Here is a 20870-nt window from a genome sequence, read left to right as displayed (position 1 = left end):
AGATATCTCATCCTGCAGTAGATTTACTCTTGTCTTATTGTAGTTTTTCTTTTATCTTCCTATCCTTATGTCGACTTCCCCTTCTTTTTTTATTCTCTTGTAGCGTTATCTCCTTGTAAATTTTCATATAAACACTTTACCCTATTGTAGATTTCCTCTTGTTTTCTTGTCTTTATGTAGATTTTCTTTTGTCTTCCTTTCCTCATGTCGATTTCACCTTCTTTTTTTCATCCTCTTGTAGGTTTTCCTCTTCTCACCGTATCCTCCTTTAATTTTCATCTAGATATCTTATTTTCTTGTAAATTTTCGTCTAGGCATCTTATCTTCTTGTAACGTGTGTGTGGTGATTAGTGACCATTAATCGATATTTATTTAGAAATCGTGAGAAGCGGTCTGGTGTGATGTAGGTTTCAGAAAAACAGTTTCTTTATCGTGCCAACGTTTCGACCTTTATTGAGATCATCTTCAGGGCCTGGGATTTACAAACATTGTTTACATATTACATTTTGGATGTGGAAAAGTGAATTTATACAATGCAAAATATATTTTATATATTCAATCAATAAGGTAAGAATGAATGGAAATTCAATCAACGTTGGCACGTTAAAGAAAATGTTTTTTAAAACCTACATCACACCAGTCCGCATCTCACGATTTCTAAATAAATATCTTCTTGTAACTTTCATCTAGATATCTCATACTTCAGTAGATTTACTCTTGTCTTATTGTAGTTTTTCTTTTGTCTTCCTATCCTTATGTCGACTTCCCCTTCTTTTTTTATTCTCTTGTAGCGTTACCCCCTTTCATCTAGACATCTTATCTTATTGTAGCTTTATTCACGTCTTATTGTAGTTTTTCCTTTTATCTTCCTATCCTCATATCGATTTCTCTCGTAGATTTTCATCTAGGGATCTTATCTTCTTGTAATTTCCATTTAGATATCTTAACTTCTTGTAAATTTTCATCTAGAGGTCTTATCTTCTCGTAATTTTCATTTAGACGTATTATCATCTTGTAAATTTTCATATAGGCACCTTATCGAAGATTTCCTCTTGTTTTCTTGTCTTCATGTAGATTTTCCTTTTGTCTTCCTTTCCGCAAGTCGATTTCCTCTTCTTTTCATCCTCTTGTAGGTTTTCCTCTTCTCGCCTTATCCTCCTGTAAATTTTCATCTTCGTCTTATCGTATTGTAGATTCCCTGATGCCGATTTCCACTTTTTTCTCCCCCCCCTTGTGATCCTTTTGTCGTTTATCCTTTTTTAGATTTCCTCTTTTTTTCTCCTCTACTGTTTTTTTATTTTTATTTTCCTCTTGTAGATGTTTCTCTTTTTTCTTATCATTTTGTCGTCTTTTCATCTTATCCTCTCTTGTTAGTCATCATTTCCTTATTGTTCAATTAGTTCTCTTTGCATCCTTGTGGGTTTATTTCCTTGCCCATTTATCCTTTTGTCTTTTTTTACTCTCACTTTTCGTTTGACATAATTTCATTTCGGCGTCTTATCTCGTTATTCTCTTGTCTTTTTTGCTGGAGTATTTTCATTACATCCTCTTTTCTTCTGGCCTTTTTTTGCCTTTTCTTCCTGATCCTCTTGTGTTCCCAATTTCCTCTGGTCCTCTTGTCCACTTGATTTGTGGCCCTCCTATCTCACTATTTTCACATCACATCTAGTCCTACAGACGTACTTTCACCATTATCTCATGTTTATTTTAATGTATTCTCGTCTGAAGTTTTTCTCCTGCTGTTCTCGCTCTCGTCTTCATTCTATTGTTCCAGTTCTCTTGTTAATTAATCCTTATGGCATTGTTAAAATTAAAATGGAATATACAAGTTTATTTATACAAGACATAGGGTTAAGGAAGTACACTCGTAATTAGTATCTTACAAGGGAAAAAAGTCAATAAAACCATCCCTTGGTATATTCAACCGCCCTTCTCTATCGACCCCTCGGCAGACTCCGATAAGTCCTCCAAAGTCACCCTTCCGTGGATAGTCGAAATGAGTGAAATATCTTTATGAAGAGGTCCTGTACATTGTGTTATTACGGGGGTGGACTGGCGGGGCGGCGGCACCCTGCGGTTTTATTAAGGCCTCCTTTTGATAAATAGGAACCATCATCCCCCCACTGGGCTCAACTTAACACCTCGCCCACCAAAGCCAGCCTCTTCGGCTTATCTCTTTTTAACAGTCTCTCCCCATCTACTCCTTTTTTTCAAGTCCCTTCTTGCTTTTTTCTTCTTAATTATTCTTGACTTATCGATTCGAGTTGACTTGTCTTCAAACACAATGAAATTCATGTTTTTAAACTAAAAAAGTATGTACTAATGTGAAAAGAGCCTATTTTGATATTCTTGTACTTCTGGTTGTTAAATATGACTGAAATTTAGATGAAAATTGTAAAACACAGCTAGACCAGACAGATTTTATTTTATAGAGCTTTTTAAAGACTAATAATAAAATCTAAAGGGTGTCAGTCTCTAATCAATTAATTTAGCATAACACTTGTTTGTGAATATAATTTCCCCAGATAAATCAACCGGAAATGGTTCGATTGTCCAATTAGATCTGAACGCCGTGTGACAGGTGACAATCAAAAATGATAAATTTCAGGCGAAAGGAAAAAGGCTAAAAGTGTTTTTTTCCCTGTCTAATCGAAGCGATAGCCCATATCAAGTTTTCGAGCGTAGTTCCAAAGTTCCAACAAACCATGACTGGGTCAGATAAAGCTGGAAAGTAGAGCATAAAATGCATTTTTCCCCATCCGGACGATGTTATATTAGGGGTTGTAAAAAAAACACACAAAAAAAAAGGGGGGGTGGCCTCTATTATGAAAAGTTAGGCAAATCCCGGGTATAAATCCTTGTATACATTCTCTCGCGTTCTGGAGTATTTGACTCCGATCCCGTGCCAATATTTATTCGGCCGACACGGCAAACATTTGTGCTCGCCATTTGTCACGGCTCATCCCCCTTTTCGTCGTGCGGGGGTGAATTTGGGCTCCTTCAAAATTGATTTTACCGTGGGACGTTGCTCCATTGGAGTAAGACCGCAGATCTGATATTTGGACATATTATTACCCTTTAAAGTACACAATAAATATAACTAAAAAAAAAACTTTATAAAATATTAAGTCTCTGCAAACCTTTGAAAATTTAAACAAATTTCTTATTCAAAATCTTAATTATATGCCAACTCCCATTTCGTTTTTTTCCTTTTGTCTTCTGGTCTGGTTGTAGTTTTCCCTTGCAACTGTTATACCATTATTGTATTATCGTATTATCGACTTGTCGTTGTGTCAGTTTTTCAGATTTTATACTTTCTGTGTTCTTATCCTCGTGTCATTTTGTCATATTAACGTTTTATATGTTTAGTGGTCGATTCTTGTCTTCGAGTGTTTTGTCATCTTATCATTTTATCGTCATATCCTCTTGACATTTTATCACATTAGGTCTTATAATTTTTTTTTTCAAATTTGGGATTGTCCCCTTTTCGTCCGATTCCTTTTTAGTTTTTTCAATTGTCGTCATATCCTGTTTGATTTTTCTATTCTGGATTTTTTTCATCTCTTCTTATCCTCTTGAAGATTTTCTTTTTGTTATCTTTAGCCGTACTTTCGTCTTACCCTGGTGTCGTCTTAATTTCGTCCTTTTTTCGCATTTTCATCTAATCCTTTTGTCATATTTTTCGTATTGTCATCTTATATTTTGGAGATTCGCTATATATATATATTGTAGTTTTTCATCTTGCGCCTTATACTCTTGTAAATTTTCATATATCTTCTTTTAGATTTTTCTCTTGTATGCTTTTCACTTTATCCTTTTGCAATATTTTCATCTTACCCTCCTTGTCGTCTTCATTTTATCCTCTTCGAGATTTTTTTCTTGTCGGTTTTTCCTTTTGTAGTTTTACTCTTGTTGCCTTATCCCCTTGTAGAGTTGACGATTTGTAGATTTTCGTGTAGATACTCATTTTACCCCCTTGTCATCTTATCCTCATCTTTCCGACATATCTTCTCATGGTTTGGGATTGTCCTTTTTTCGTCAAATTCCCTTTTAGATTTTTCAATTGTCGTCATATTCTGTTTGATTTCTCTCTTCTGGATTGTTTCATCTCTTTCTTATCCTCTTGAAGATTTTCATTTTGTCATCTTCATATTATTTTTAGGCGTACTTTCATCTTACCCTGTTGTCGTCTTAATTTCTTCCTTTTTTTGCATTTTCTTCTAATCCTTTTGTCATATTTTCGTATTTTCCTCTTGTCATCTTATATTTTAGAGATTCACTGTATATATTTTTTTTTCCACCTTGTCGCCTTATCCTCTTGTGGATTTTTCTCTTGTCCACTTTTCACTGTATCCTTTTGTCGTATTTCCATTTTATCCTTTTGCAATATTTTCATCTTATCCTCATCTTCTCGACATATCTAGTAATAGTTTGGGATTGTCCCCTTTTCATCCGATTCCCTTTTAGATTTTTCAATTGTCGTCATATACTGTTTGATTTCTCTATTCTGGATTTTTTCATCTCTTTCTTATCGTCTTGAAGATTTTCTTTTTGTCATCTTCATATTATCTTTTTGCCGTACAATCTTACCCTGTTGTCGTCTTTATTTGACCCTTTTCCGCATTTTCTTCTAATCCTTTTGTCATCTTTTCGTATTTTCCTGTTGTCATCTTATATTTTGGAGGTTCGCTGTATATATATTGTATATTTTCCTCTTGTAAATTTTCATATATTTTATAGACATCTTATCTTCTTTTAGATTTTTCTCTTGTCCACTTTTCACTTTATCCTTTTGCAATATTTTCATTTTATCCTCTTGTCATCTTATCCTCATCGAGATTTTTCTCTTGCCGGCTTATCCTTTTGTACTCTTGACGTTTTGTAGATTTTCTTGTAAATACTCATCTTTCGACATATTTTGTCATCATTTCGTTTTATTATCATTTAGTTTTCTTTGTACCCTTCTGTTTTTATTTTCTCGCCCACTTCTTTATTTTATATTTTTTTCTTCTTTCCTTTTTTATCACCTTACTCCCTTGTATTTTGTTGTTCTGGCCTTCCTTTTGTTCTTCCCTTCTTCTCATCTTGTCCTCTTTTCTTCGTGTTTCTTATCCTCTTGCCTTCCCAATTTCCTCTTACCCTCTGGTCCTTCTTTCACAGTGTCCTACATCTTCAGGACCCTTATGCATGGGTCATCCGACCATCATCTCTTGTTTATTTGTAAGTCTTGTCATTTTGCCGTCTTATTCAGTACCCTTTTTTTTCCTCTTACCTCCTTTCCTCTTCTCCTATTGTCTTAATTTCCTCATGGCACTTGTAGATTTTGTACTTATCGTCTTAACCTTCGCATTGCGTCAATATTTAACATACGAAATCGTGAAATGTGACTGATTAAAACATTTTACAAGGTGTTTCAGCACATTTGAAAATCTGATGTGAGAAAATAATACGTTTAGGAAAAAAAAAAGTTCGTTAAACCGTGGTTTAGCTTTGTTTTGAACGGATTGTATGAGTCCTGTTGTACGTGGGCGGACGATTTCCGCCCTGGTGCATCGAATTTTCTCCAACGCCCAATTACACAAATTAACTCTAACGATGCTTACAACAAAAAACCATTTTCCAATTGCACAGGGGGTGGAAAAGGGTATTAAAAAACATTTTGTTTAAATAATTCTCCGAAGTGATGCGAATATGGAATTGGCAAGGGCACGTCTCAGGAGGCGGTACATGTTTGATGAGGAGGAGCGGGTTAGGTGTGATATAAGATGGTTGTGATGTGTGGGGACAGTCGGGGGCAGCCGGGGGGCGGCGGGGGCGGCGTAGTGAGTGGGTGCATGTATAATGCATCCGGGTCGGGGGCGGCGCAGTCCCACGTGCCTCTTTCTTACCTCCGCCCCGGCTCGTAGATCCACCGGGCGCATCCAACATTCACCAGCCCTCATCCCTAACCGCCTCCGAGTCCACAACAAAAATTCACCTTTCATCTTTGACAATTCCTTCAGAAAATGAGAGAGAGTCTCATCTCACTTTATTCCAGATGGTTCATGTTTCACTAATACGGAGCATACACAGTATTTGTTATTTTCTTGAAGACTTTATGTTCAAATTCTCTCCTCTTTTTTAGCCTTACAGACCTAAAACTATTTCCAAACCCTAATTTTATTGGGGGGAGGGGTGATTCAATCTTTCATACCACTCAAAGCCATTATTTGACAAATCTTATCCCTATTGACAACCTGCCATTACAATATTGCTACTTCTACTATCTAACCTTCTTTTTTTTTATTTCTAATTGTAAACATTGTTCGAGATTTGAATTTTTTTTCAAAAAATAATTTAAGTAGGGTATATGACTTTGTAAGTGTTAAATTTGACTCTTTTTTTAAAACGGAACCAATTTTAAGGTATTAAATGTGACTTGTTTTGAAGCCACAAATAATTAACTTATTCAATTTTATTCGCTTTTTAAGCCACAATTAATTTTTAAGTGTCAAATTTGACTCGTTTGGAAGTCACAAATAATTTAAGTATTACATTTGACTTGTTTTGAAGCCACAAATAATTAAATTCTTAAATTATTACCTTTTTAAATCCACAAGAATTTTTAACAATTAAATTTCACTTATTTTGAAGCAACAAGTAATTTAAGTATTATATTCATTCGTATTTTTTGAAGCAACAAATAATTTAAGTATTACATTTTAGTCTCCTTTTTTTAAGTCCTATGTAATGTTCAAGTGTCAAATTTGACTCGTTTGGAAGCCACAAATAATTTAAGTATTACATTTGACTTGTTTTGAAGCCACAAATAATTTAAATAATAAGTTTTACTCATTTTGAAGCCACAAATAATTCAAATGATACATTTTACTTGTTTTGTAGTCACAAATAATTTAAGTATTACATTTTAGTTTCCTTTTTTTAGCCATAAGTAATTTTTAAGTGTCAAATTGGACGCGTTTAGAAGCCACAAATAATTAAATTGTTAAATTTTATTCTTTTTTCAAGCCGCAATTAATTTTTAAGTGTCAAATTTGACTAGTTTGGAAGCCACATATAATTTAAGTATTACATTTGACTTGTTTTGAAGCCACTAATAATTTAAATAATAAATTTGGCTCATTTTGAAGCTACGAATAATTCAAATGATACATTTTACTTGTTTTGTGGAAACAAATAATTTAAGTATTACATTTTAGTCTCCTTTTTTAAGCCATAAGTAATTTTTAAGTGTCAAATTTGACTCGTTTCGAACCACAAATAATTTAAGTTTTACTTTTTTTAAATTCACAAGAATTTTTAAGAATTAAATTTCACTTGCCACAAATAATTTGTTTTACTTTTTTAATTACTTTTTTTAAATTCACAAGAATTTTTAAGAATTAAATTTCACTAGTTTTGAAGCAACAAGTAATTTAAGTGTTATATTCGATTTGTAATTTTTGAAGCGACAAATAATTTAAATATTAAATTTTATTCTTTTTTAAGCCACAATTAATTTTTACATATTAAATTTGACACTTTTTGAAGACACAAATAATTAAATTGTTAAATTTTATTCTTTTTTTTAAGCCATGAGTAATTTTTAAGTGTCAAATTTGACTCGTTTGGAAGCCACAAATAATTTAAGTATTACAAGTATTATATTTTTATTTGTTTAAACCACAAATAATTTTTAAGTAGGTATTGAATTTGACTTGTTTTGAAGCCACAAATAATTTATGTATTATACTTGACTTATTTTGAAAACACAAATAATTTAATAATTAAATTTAACTTGTTTTGAAACAACAAATAATTCAAGTGTTATATTTAACTTCACAAATAATTTAAAAAAATTAAATTCAACTTGAAACCGCAAATAATTTAAGTATTAGATTTCACATGTTATGAAGCTTCAAATAATTTAAATATTAGATTTGACTTCTTTTTAATCCACAAATATCATTTGAACTTTGCAATAAAATATAATAAGTCCGAAATTGTATGATTTATTCTATTGCTAACAGTTTAAATTTATTTAATTATTAATTCATTAGACATGTTATATCTCCTTTTCTATGTAGTTTCTCTAGTTTGTCTTTGTTGTTTTTGAAAACAAGCGAATCAGATTTAATTTCATTAAAAGAAATTGCAAAATAGTTATCGCTTTCAAGGATGAGATTAGCCCATCCAGATCACAATTGGTTCTTTATTACACCAATCAATCATGACTGACATCTCAGACCCATAATTTCTATTTACTGTATAATTGCTCTCGAGTTTAAATTAAAAAAAAAAAAAAGATAAACTCACTTATATATTTTTGTTTGATCTTTATAATCCATGCACAAAAAATTGAGGTCGATTGGTACCTTTCATTATAATTTACTAATGTACAAGTTTTCTCTTGTTGTTTTGTTATAGAAGAAAACGACGTAACTTCAGTAAACAGGCATCTGAAATCCTCAACGAGTACTTTTACTCACACCTTAGTAACCCCTACCCCTCGGAAGAAGCGAAAGAAGAGCTTGCGAGGAAATGTACTATTACTGTCTCCCAAGTAAGAGAACAATTCATAAATTGCGTTATCATTTTTTTTTTGTTCTTGTATTTTTATGTCTATGAAGAAAGAAATTTTAGTAAATTTGTTGTAATTTTTTTATTTTGTTTTTAGGTATCTAATTGGTTTGGAAACAAAAGGATTAGGTATAAGAAAAATATTGGGAAAGCACAAGAGGAGGCGAACCTATATGCTGCTAAAAAGGCGGCAGGTGAGTGCAGAAATATCCAAAGTTAAAAAACAAAGAAGAAAAGACAAAGAGAAATTTGATTTTATTTTTGCTTATAAATACATTATTCCTCGACCGGATTGACAAATAGGCCATTAGGATTTATCTTTCAAATTGAATGTTTAAAGAGGGAATGGACTTGGTTTGTAAGTGAGGGCGGGGTGGCGTCGGTGTCCTCTGACACCTGGGTGGGTGGTTGTTTATTTACTTTGAGTGGTGATTGACAGGGGTGAAATGTTTAATTGTTCCCTCTCTGTCGTGTCATCACTTATTTACAGGCTCGGGATGTTGACACCGGCTGATTTGAGAACACGCTCCTTGAACGGCTCCAAAAAGGATTTTTAATTTTGATATTTTTTGTGCTTGGCAGTTGGCAAAGTTTTTGATTTTGGTTTTTTTTAGGTTCAGTTACCAAATCAGACTGGCTGTCTAGAAGTTCTGAGAGCCTGCAAGCATCCCAAACAAGATGTAATTATAAAAACAAATTACTTAAGACCATAAAAAAAATTTCTTTTTTATGTAATACTTTATTTTTCATTTTGTTTTAAATGTTAGCCTCATCATAGATTTCGCTTTAATTCTTAAACCACACCCATTGATTTTTCAGATGATCTAACTTTTATATTTATTTGTTTTATCATTTTCATATTGTTTACACTAGTTCACTTTTTAAAACATTTAGTAAATAAGGACTGGGAAAATGACAATCACAAGTCACCGGGTGGAAATAATGTATTTTAAGCAAACGGCTTTTAATGTATTAATGTTTGTTAATTTTATTACAAAATTCAATGATGTTAAATGTTATGATGTCCTATTTAAACAACAGACATCTAAAACCAAAATGACAATAAATACATAAATATATTTTTTTTAAATTTTGAAGTAAAAAAGCATTGCAGTCATGTTCTCTGTAAAGTTTAAATTTAATGTATTTGAGTCGTACTGAATCAATACAAATAAGGTTTGACTTGATACTTAAAAAAAAAATTAATAATAATTAAATTAAAATCGTTCATTTGTATTATTGCTACCGATTGGGTAATATTGGCTTATTTGTTTAACGTTTAACCATTCTTTATTAAAGCATTCAATTTGAGTTGTTTCAAAATGTTTTAAGTATTAGATTTCACTTGATTTGAAGCCATAAATAATTTAAGTATTAAATTTGACTTATTTCGAAGACACAAATAATTAAGTATTAGATTTGACTTTTTGATACCAAAAATAATTTAAATATTACATTTGAATCATTTCGAAGACACAAATAATTTAAGCATTAAATTTGACCGGTTTGATAACCACAAATAATTTAAGTATAAAAAATTTGACTTTTTTACATCCAAAAATAATTGAATTATTTGACTTGTTTTGAAGCCACAAATAATTTAAGTATTAAATTTGACTTATTTCGAAGACACAAATAATTAAGTATAAAAAATTTGACTTTTTTTATATCCAAAAATAGTTGAAATATTTGACTTGTTATGAAGCCACAAATAATTTAAGTATTAGATTTGACTTTTTGTTACCAAAAATAATTTAAATATTACATTTGTATCGTTTCGAAAGCACAAATAATTTAAGCATTAAATTTGTCCAGTTTGATAACCATAAATAATTTGACTTTTTTATATCCAAAAATAATTGAAATAGTTGACTTGTTTTGAAGCCACAAATAATTTAAGTATTAGATTTAACTTTTTGTACCAAAAATAATTTAAATATTACATTTGAGTCATTTCGAAGACACAAATAATTTAAGCATTAAATTTGACCGGTTTGATAACCACAAATAATTTAAGTATAAAAAATTTGACTTTTTTACATCCAAAAATAATGGAAGTATTTGACTTGTTTTGAAGCCACAAATAATTTAAGTATTACCATTTTTTAATTACTTTTTTTTAAAGCCACAAGAATTTTTAAGAATTAAATTTGACTCGTTTTGAAGCAACAAGTAATTTAAGTATTATATTCAATTTGTATTTTTGAAGCTACAAATAATTTGTTACATTTTTATTTTTTTAAGTCAAATAATTTTTAAGTAGGTATTAAATTTGACTTGTTTTGAAGCCACAAATAATTTAAGTATTTCCTTTTTTTTAATTACTTTTTTTTTAAGCCACAAGAATTTTTAAGAATTAAATTTGACTTGTTTTGAAGCAACAAGTAATTTATATATTTATATAACCAAAAACTTTATTTTATTTCTAACATTGTTATTAGCATTGGATGATAGCTTTGAATCAATTTTTCAATCTTCTCCAGGTTATTTAGAGCGTTTGAAAATAGACAATGAAGAATAAAAAATAAAAAAGCAGCCTTATAAGCTGTCCTGAATTCACTTTTTCAATTCATTTTTATTACCCAAGAGTTTATGGGATTGACAGATATTTATTAAGCCTGTGGTTTGAGTAAGAGAGAGAGAGAGAGAGAGAGAGAGAGAGAGAGAGAGAGCGAGCAAGAGAGAGTGAGTGAGAGAGAAGCAAATGTGACTTTTTACAGTGCCCTGTAAGCGATGGTCATGCCGGGTGATGGTAAAGGGGGGCAGCTCCAGAATGGAGTTAATATATCAGAGCTGTGCTGGTGACACCCTCAATGGCCGGCCCAATCCTACCCACCCCCTTATTTCTTATTACTCTCTCTCCCTTTCTCTCTGCTTCTCTCTCTCTCTCCCTCTTTACCTCGCATTCTTGCAAACTTCACATTCTCCAACCCCACAGAGCGCACGCAAACCTATTAACATAATGGGGCGAGTTTGCATTTATGAATTATAATTACACTTGTTTTATTAGGCCACTTCAGTTTCTTAGTGCTCGGATCTTCAGATAATTTGTTGGATAGAGAGTCAACAGTTAAAACCGACTGTGGGGGTTGTTATGGGTGAAATTCATTGCCTTTTTTTTCTCTCTCTCTCTCACACACAGACTTCCACATAAACTTAGTTTAAGAAATTTTACAATTTAATGATTATACAATAAACCTGAAAATAATACAAATTTTAAACAATAGTGGATTAGAAATCTTACAGTAAGCCTTTTTTTATTATTATGGTTTATTTTTAAAAACCTCAACCTCATAAACTCTCATAATTTTGTTTATATGTTATTAAGAACACATGATTTATTATTATTAATTTTCTTTTTAACAAAATATGGCTTACAAACTTATTTTTGATTTGTTCATTACACTAGGATTTATAATAATAAATATTGATAGCCTATGTTCTTTTTCTTCTTCCTATTGTTTTATTGGTTTCCTCAAATCAGGGGTAAAATGTGATCCAAATATTGTTTCTGTTTTATTAATAACACAAGAAATTATTATTGACTCATTATCAGTTATCAATTTTCATCTAGTGTATTGTTCGGTTGTTGACAGACTCGTCTTATCTGTGCACTTTTCTACATATTATTTTGGTTTTTTCTTTGGCTGCGAATGAAATTTTGTCAAAATACAATTGAACATCTTGTTTCTCTATTGTTTGTAGAAAATGGGATTTATAAAATAAAAATCAATTGTAGTATTTTATCTATAGTCTATACATCTATACTCGTTTTGGATGTATTCATTTTATCTGTGATGATTTTCTTTCTCCATATTATTTCAACTCTGTCTCTGTGTTTTCAGTGATAGTTCAACTATTTCATTCTTGACAAACATTTTAGCAAGTCTTGTAAAGTCTGGTCAAAGATTGTTGATCATAGTGAACAAAATTTTTTTTCTAAATATTATGAAGTTTTTCAATTTAATTAAGCTACTGAACTTTAAAGAATAACTGTGCAGAATTTTTTTTGATATTTGACATTAAAATTGTACATTAAGTCCTATATTTGATAATTTAGCAGTTTTTATATAAATTGGATTACCACTTGGATGCCTTATCACTTTGACAGTCTTGAATTAAATCTTGCGTCATTTTCTACACTGTTTGCACATTTTAACGCTCTTTTCCTTGTTTTGTTCCAGCGGGAGCGTCACCGTACAGTATGGGCCCTGGTTCGCAGGGCACCGCCACCCCCATGATGTCTCCAGCACCGCCTGGTGCGCCCCAAGACTCGATGGGCTATTCAATAGGAATAAACGGTGGTGATTACAGTTCGCCAATGTCCTCCGCCCAGGTAACTAGATATAATTTCTACAAATTTTTTTTAAACGATTTGAGGCTTTGAAAGCAGAAACTTTTTATATTTTCATATTAAAGAAAGTAAAAAATAAAATTTTAAAAATATTCTGGCCGGCTGTTTAAATTTAAATACTTCCTTCGGGCCAGATCCTGATGGAAATAGAGAGAAAACCTTTATCTCCTCCCCGTACGCAGCCCTTATTTGGCCGCATGCCAGGTATACTGTATAGATAAACTCCAAAACAAGCAGCCCCAAACATTTCCTCCATTATCCGTCATTTAACCTGGAAAAACTATTAATTCAAAAGTATGAAAAATTGTTTTTCTGTTTATCAATTTTTTTAAGCCAGGTGAATAATTTTTTTTTTGTAAAATTCTGTTGCAGACGCCATACTCGGATGGGAGCCTGGGCTATGAAGGGATGCATCAGGTGAGCGACTGATCACAGGTGACATAATCACTCTTTCAAAATTCTATAAATTATCGTTTAATTTTTATTTTTGTGACTAAGAAGTTGTACTGTCTGATGCAATTTTTATACACAAATTTATATAAGTTAAATAAAGAGAGTACAAAATGAAAAAAATAAATAAATAAATAAAATTAAAACAAAAAAGAATGTTTCTTTGAGTTTAAACTCCACCTCCTCGGATGAGGTGTTCCTTTTTTATTTACGAGAGCCACAAAAAGGTCTCTGGGGTTTATCCCGCAGTCGGTAATAAGGGGATAAGTAGGGCTCTGGAGACGGGGTGAGATAGGTGTTAAATCAACGTAAAGAGTTAAGATGGTCAGTAAAAGATGTCGCAAGTTTACTGGCAGTAACCCGGGACAAGAAGAGGCGAGTAATGAAAAGTCACCCCATCATGAGAGAATAAAACTGCCCACAACTGTTTTATGTCCCATACACCCCTTGCGATCCTCCTCCACCCTATCATCAAACCCCACCCTATCTTTTTTTTCCTTTTACAGCCTTCTTGCCGATACACTTGATTTATTTTTACAGTAAAGCTTGAATGTTTTGTATACGCCATTTACAAAAAAAATTTCTGCATCGGCATGACAGCTGCTGAGTTACATAGTGAATTAATTGAATTATAATTATTGTTACCGTTACTGTTTACTAACTTTTTAAAGTTTTTTGTTTATTCTTTGGAACGTTCCAGGGGAGTGGTAAGACATCAGGGTCACCTCCGATTCGTGGGGAGGGTTGGAACCCACCGAGGGAGCAGATCCCAGACTTCCAGCCACTACACCCAGAGGACAGTGGCGATAGCAGTGATATAGACATCAAACGCCCGAAGCTCTAGACACATCCCTCTTTCCGCGTCAAGCTGGTCCCTGTATCACATCACTCCCCCCTTTGTTTGGTTCTCATTGCGTTGTCGCGCATTAACGTTATTGAAACAGGTGCCAGCGGTTATGCGACCTTAAATGCACAGTGGTACAGCTTACGACAATTGTGATAGAGCAATCTAATTTTTAATGTTTAGTCTATAAGTGTTTTCTTTTTTCTTTTAGTTTCTCTCTTGGACTTTCACATTTCCGCATTGTGTTCATTAAATTTTTATATTTAATTAAGGGAGAATCTTTTTTTTTCTGTTATACTTTTTCTTTCATTTTTTGTGTATAATTTTGTCAATTTTTATGTTGAGATTTTTTTAAAAGAAAAAGCTGTACCTCTGTGCAAATGTTTGTATAATAAAATTGCAAAATAATTATTATTGGGGTTTAATGTGTAAAATTGTAATTGACGATTGTAGATGATTTGTTTATACAACTTTGGTGGAGGTTAGTTAGTTTTCTTTGTTGATTTTTTTTTCTTTTGGACCGGCACCTGATGTTGGTCGTGGCCAGTCTTTGTATTTTTATTTTTTCTTCCTCGCGCCTTTTTGTGTTGCTTATTTTTTGCGTCTTATTCATCAATAGACTTTTTTAACTTCTCGAAATATCCACAAAATACTGTTTTATGCTTCAATTCTTTGTCCTAGTTCAACCCAACAGCTGATTGAAAGAGTTAACATTAGCAAAAACCCATGATGAAGACTGATAACTTGTAACGATTGGTAAATAAAAGCATTAAAAAACTGTCAGAATCGATGGCGCATTGTCAATTAACGTAAAAGACATTCCCATAAAAATAAAAAATAACAATAAAAATGCCTAAACAGTTCAGTTTAATTTATCCATAATTTTTCATATTCAGTGTTCAAAGATTGTGCATAAAACATGTTTTCCCCCAACAAAATTCGGATTTCGAAATTTTCCAATTTAAAAATAAGCAATGAACTAAAACTTGTCGACGAGGCCTTCGAGAAATTTTAAACAAATTTATATTTGTACTACTTAAAATACTTCGTATACGAAGCAGAAGCCTGGATAGCAAAGGTTTCGAACAAATGACCACAAGTCGCTTATGTTTCTAAAAAAAAAATATATATATATATCATGTGTTTCGATGTATGTATAATTGTTTAAGCTCTCTGTACATAAATCATAAAACTAAGATAAGTTATGTAGTATAATGAAACACTATACATTTTTTTTTCATTTTATATGAAAGGGTTTTTTTTAAGGTAAATTATTTCTCAAGGATCGGACTTTTTTAACAAATGATAACAATTATAATTTTTTTTGCTTTTTATTTACTTTTTTTGGTCTGCGCACAGGTATTTGTTTATAAATTGGTAAAGTCATAGAGAAAAAATTTAAACCTTCAATTTCTGTTATTTTATGATTTTTTTTTTTTTTAATTTTGAGTACGTTTCAAATGAAAAGGAAAAACAGTAATAATTACTTATAATTTACAAATTTACCTCCACCAAAGGCCCTTTTCTTATTTGGGCCGAAAATTAATTTTAAAATTAAGGGAGAAATACAAAAAAATACAAAAAAACTATGCGGTTGTTCCTAAAAAGAACAATACGCGGTGATTAAAATGGTATACCAGGATTCTTCTATGATCCGACACAATATATGTATACGATTTTCTAAATAAAAAAAAATATTAAACAAAAAAAAAAGATAAAAACTAAAACAAAAATGTAATACATGTAATAATATTGTTATTCTAATACGTATATAAAGTAGTGTAATTTGAAGATTTTTTAGCATATATACCTAGGCAAAACAGAGTTTGTGTGATTACTAACAATTAGTTAATATATGTGTAATGTGTTTGGCCAGTATGGAATATTGTGTGGGACATGGAATTCCATTTGAAAATTCAAGCATTTCCATTAATTATTTAAAAAAATATATTTATATAGATATTGAAATAATTTAACTATTATAAATTTTAACAAGTCAAATGAAGTACCTCTTTTTTTATACAAAGTACAATAACAAATTAAAAAATGTAAAATTTATATTAAAAAAAAATGGTTATGCTTAAATTTTACTTTTGGCAGACTATGTTGGTAAAAGGGGGGGTGAAAAAAAAAACATGTGTATATTACATAATTACAATGAAATCGGGACCCCGACCCCAGACCCGGTGACGACTCTCTTGCACTCCTGGCGCTGGTACTCAGTGCGACCCCATCACCAAACACTCGATTTTGAGTATCCCAGTAACATACGCGCAAATAACACAGATACAAGATGAAATCTGAACAACTGAACACTGCCCCCGGCACACTCGATATTCCTGTGGAGCCTGTGCTTCATTCACGCTTTATTCATTTATTCAGTTAATCAGTCACGCTAATTAAAAGAAGAAAATTCTCGCTTATAAAAAAAACACTCGTACTCTAAACGAAAAAATATACAGGGGCGATGTCCCTGTGGAACAATCCGTGTCCTGCTGTTCTCCAAGGCCACGCATAGGTAGGCAAGTTCAACCTTTTTCTCTATATTAAAAAAAAAAATCTATTTCAACCACTCTTTCAGAACATTTTTAACTAATTTTTATTTTTGTTCATTTCAACTTTAAAACCTATGCGTCATCTTGTCACAGCCCTTCATCCCTTCGGCCCTGCCTTCTCGGGTCAGGGTTCGATGTCCTTTAGTTAAAGACAATGATCAATAACACAATGTATGAAAAAAAAATTTAAACGAGGCCTTTGAGAGATTCAATTTGATATTTGTAAAAAAAAAAAATAAAATAAAACTTCGTATACGAAGCGGAAGCCTAAAAGCAAAGGGTTTCTAAAATGACCACAAATTGCTAAAGTTCTAAATATCATGTTTGATGTACGTATACTTGTTTAAGCTCTCTGTACATTAGACGTTAAAACTAGATAAGTTATTTATAACACTAGAATTTTAATATTTATAAACTCAAATAAATATTAACAAAAACAAATTGTTATCTTTAAAGAAAAAAACACTAAGAATTTTACAAAAAAAAATGTTTGTATATTAATTATTGCTTTTTTCCTCTTTCAATCTTAGTCTGCTGGTGTTATTTATTAAAAAAGAAAAAGAAAAAAAGAATATAAATTGTAATATGTATATATTGTTCTTTCAATATTCAGTTTCTATATTAAAAAAAAAAAAAAAAACAGGCCCAAAATAATCAAATTTATTTTTTAAATAATGCCTGATATAATAATGTCAAAGTATGTTAGCTTATAATTTAAAATTCACCTCCACCAAACGCCCACTTGTCAGGCGGAGACTTGAAAACCATAAAAAGCGAGAGAAAAAATGCGGTTGTTCCTAAAATAAAAAAATAAAAAAAAGAGAGAGAGAGAAAAAGCAATCCGCGGTGATTAAGGATATACCAGGATTCATCTATGATCCGACACAATATATGTATACGATTTTTTAAAAAAGTAAAAACTAAAAAAATTATACAAAAAATGTAATACATGTAATAAAATATTGTTATTCTAATACGTATATAAGGTAGTGTAATTTTTGAAGAATTTTTTTTGCATATATACCTAGGCGAAAAAACAAGAGTTTGTGTGATTACTAACAATTAGTTAATATATGTGTAATGTGTTTGGCCAGTATGGAATATTGTGTGGGACATGGAATTCCATTGGGAAAATTCAAGCATTTCCATTATATATATAAAATAAATGATTTGATATAACAAAAAAAATGAAATACCTCCTTTTTATACAAGTACAATAAGAAAATTAATTTTTATTACCAACAAATTTTTAAAAAAATGGTCATGCTTCAATTTTACTATTGGTTGAAGGAGGGCGAGAATGTAATATACTACGTAATACCATTGCAAATGTGATTGGGTTACTCTATGTAGCTTTAACGATTGGCTCAAAATCATTTAAAACAAAAAAAATTTAAAAAAAAAAAAAGAAAAATAGGGAGCCGATGTGTGTTAAAAAAAAGTTACTTGTGGCTTAAAGGTAAAAGGGCTAGGTTTAAGTTGTTCTTTTCATTTTCATCCCCTGTCTTGAAAAATCCGTAAATCTCAAATACAAAAAAAAAAAAAAAACCATTCGGCATAGAAGTCGAAATAATGAAAATTACCGCTAGCAGCTTAATGTTTAGGACGCGATGTACGAGTTAGAAATTGGAAAATCTTATCTCATAGCCTCCCATTAGCACTTTAGGCATAGAGGAAAAGGAAAAAATGACTTGCCCACATTAATTTATTGTAAGTTTACTTTTAAGGCATTATATTAGTGATTCATAATGTATGATTGAAGTGTGTGTTGTAAGCGCGGTTAAACCTATCTGTTCGATACTCGTGTATACAAAGAAAAACATTTTTACTAATCCGCTTTTTCTTTAATTTTGCTTTTCTCCCAATTGTTTATTTTTTTTCCCAAGGATTTCAAGAAAACAAATAGGCTTAACCCACGCTTAGAATATATTTATGTGCAAAAAAACATGCATTGAAGCATGGAAAGTATACGGAGTACGGTTGTAATTCAGAGCTATTTTTCATTCTGTGTACGTAAAAATTTTAGCGAGTAAATTTATAAAGTTTACAGCACGCAGAGGATTCACATTTATTGCAAGAATTTTAGTTTTCATCTCTATGTTCTGTAATACTAAAATTTTAAAATTATAATCATTGATGTTGAATATAAAATGGAGGATTTTTATTTAATCGATTCGCCCAATTCCCTCCTTATTAATCCTTACCCTTAATCCTCAAATCATCTTCTGGCATTATTGGAGATAAAAGTAACAACGACAATAATAAAATACCAGTTTTAAAAATTAAAAGGTTGGTCACAGAGATAGCTGGGAACAAAGAAGCAGAGCATCCAAAGAAGTACCTTAAGATACTTCCCAATCTGTATGCCATTAAAGGCATGTAAAAGGAAAATGGAAAAACTGCTGGGCTCGTAAAAATAGCAATAACCATGCCAAATGTGGCAGATTGAGAAAGACGTCAGTCCCTGGTTTATTTCAAACTATATTTTTACGAACCCCAACATACTTATTTTATTCACTAATTGCATGGTCCACTTGACCAATTAATATATTACAATTAATTAAGGTTTTTTAGTTGAGATAAAAAAGTCAATGGCACGAGCGGGATTCGAACCCACGATCTTCGGCTAGATATGCCGCTGCTCTACCACTTGAGCTATCGTGGCCTCGATCCTCTCAGACTCTAACCTCTCATCTCTTGAAAAATGGCAAAAAGGAGGGAAAATTCAAAAGGTGGGGTTGAGATGAGAGGTTAGTGTCCGAGTGGATCGAGGTCACGATTGCTCAAGTGGTAGAGCAGCGGCATATCTAGCCGAAGATTGTGGGTTCGAATCCTCGTGCCATTGACTTTTTTATCTCAACTAAAAAACCTTAATTAATTGTAATACTTATTTTATTTAGCTCTGCCTTGGAAAGAAATAATGAAGACAAGCAATGTGAAACCTTGGTTATCCAAGCCTATACCCCGAATATAATAACAGCGTACAACAGTTTGTAACAGGTTGTTATTAAATACGCCAAAGCTCGGCTGCCTGTTATACTTACAGATGGTTCCAATCAAAAAGAGGGACTGGTACGGGGGTACTAGATGTGAATAGAAAAGTGTTGTGATCCAGAAGAAACTTCCAAACATAGCTACAATTTATTAAGGTTTTGGTTGAGATAAAAACGTCACTGTCACAAGCGGGATTTGAACCCACGACCTTCGGCTAGATACGCCGCTACTCTACCACTTGAGCTATCGTGACTTCAATATCTCAACCAAAACCTTAATAAATTGTAAAGAATTTATTTGGTCAAGTGGACCTCGAAACCTGATAAAATGTAATAAGCAAAATGAAGTATACTTCACTAAAGCTCTCCGTGGCCATTTCATTTGTCGCCGATTACACATTTTGAAAAATGGTAAAAAGGAGGGAAAATTCAAAAAGGTGGGGTTGAGATGAAAGGTTAGTGTCCGAGCGGATTAAAGTCACGATAGCTCAAGTGGTAAAGCAGTGGAGTATTTAGCCAAAGGTCGTGGGTTCGAATCCCGCTTGTGATACAGACTTTTTTATCTCAACCAAAACCTTAATAAATTGGAAAGAATTTATTTGGTCAAGTGGACCACGAAACCTGATAAAACATAGCTACAATATTTACCGCAGAAGGCATAGCTATTTTGGAAGCCTTAAATCACATTCCCGCACAAAACTCAATTATTCTTTCAGACAGCAGTGTAAAAATGGCAATTAAAAACCCAAACATCCTAAAGACCCGTTGAAACATTTAAAGATCAGCTGCTGTCATTAAAAAAAAAGAGGACTCTCCGTGTTTCTAATATGGATTAAAGGGCATAACAATAAAGCTTACAATGATGAGGTGGACCGTTTATCCAAGGAGGCAGCCCACAACGGTAGAACCTGAAATGTATCACCAGACTGATGTGGCTCATTTAGCAAATTTCGAAAGAGACATGCCTGAAAGAATATAAAAATTCCATGATAATTAAAGGAAAAATATATGTAACAATGCAACCGACCATACTGACTAGACCTTCGTTTATGAAATTTAATGGTCCAAGAAAGCTTTTCACCTCAGTTGCCTGCCTGCGACTGAATTATAACAGC

The 20870-nt window shown here is 32.0% G+C and overlaps 1 protein-coding gene across 3 annotated transcripts in view; it reads left to right on the top strand.

The window, feature by feature from the left end:
• The window catches only part of LOC106668149 (homeobox protein extradenticle), a 109445-nt gene extending 92839 nt beyond the window's left edge, over positions 1–16606 (top strand). Inside the window, exons 4-9 of one of the 3 annotated variants that reach the window (XM_024230464.1) lie at positions 8407–8542; positions 8657–8753; positions 9174–9239; positions 12744–12895; positions 13286–13330; positions 14064–16606. In XM_024230464.1, coding sequence (XP_024086232.1) covers positions 8407–8542; positions 8657–8753; positions 9174–9239; positions 12744–12895; positions 13286–13330; positions 14064–14207 — 640 coding nt within the window. In that variant the 3' untranslated portion in view covers positions 14208–16606. Of the gene's footprint in view, positions 1–8406; positions 8543–8656; positions 8754–9173; positions 9240–12743; positions 12896–13285; positions 13349–14063 lie in introns of all 3 variants that reach the window. The other 2 variants (XM_024230466.1, XM_024230465.1) reach the window with 2 other exon arrangements.
• Positions 16607–20870: the final 4264 nt, after the last annotated feature.

This window comes from Cimex lectularius, unplaced genomic scaffold, assembly GCF_000648675.2.
Source record: "Cimex lectularius strain Harlan isolate CLEC.00 unplaced genomic scaffold, Clec_2.1 scaffold55, whole genome shotgun sequence".
Lineage (NCBI taxonomy): Eukaryota > Metazoa > Arthropoda > Insecta > Hemiptera > Cimicidae > Cimex > Cimex lectularius.
The sequence above is the reverse complement of the archived record's forward strand: the minus strand, read 5'-3'. Positions and strand labels throughout refer to the sequence as shown.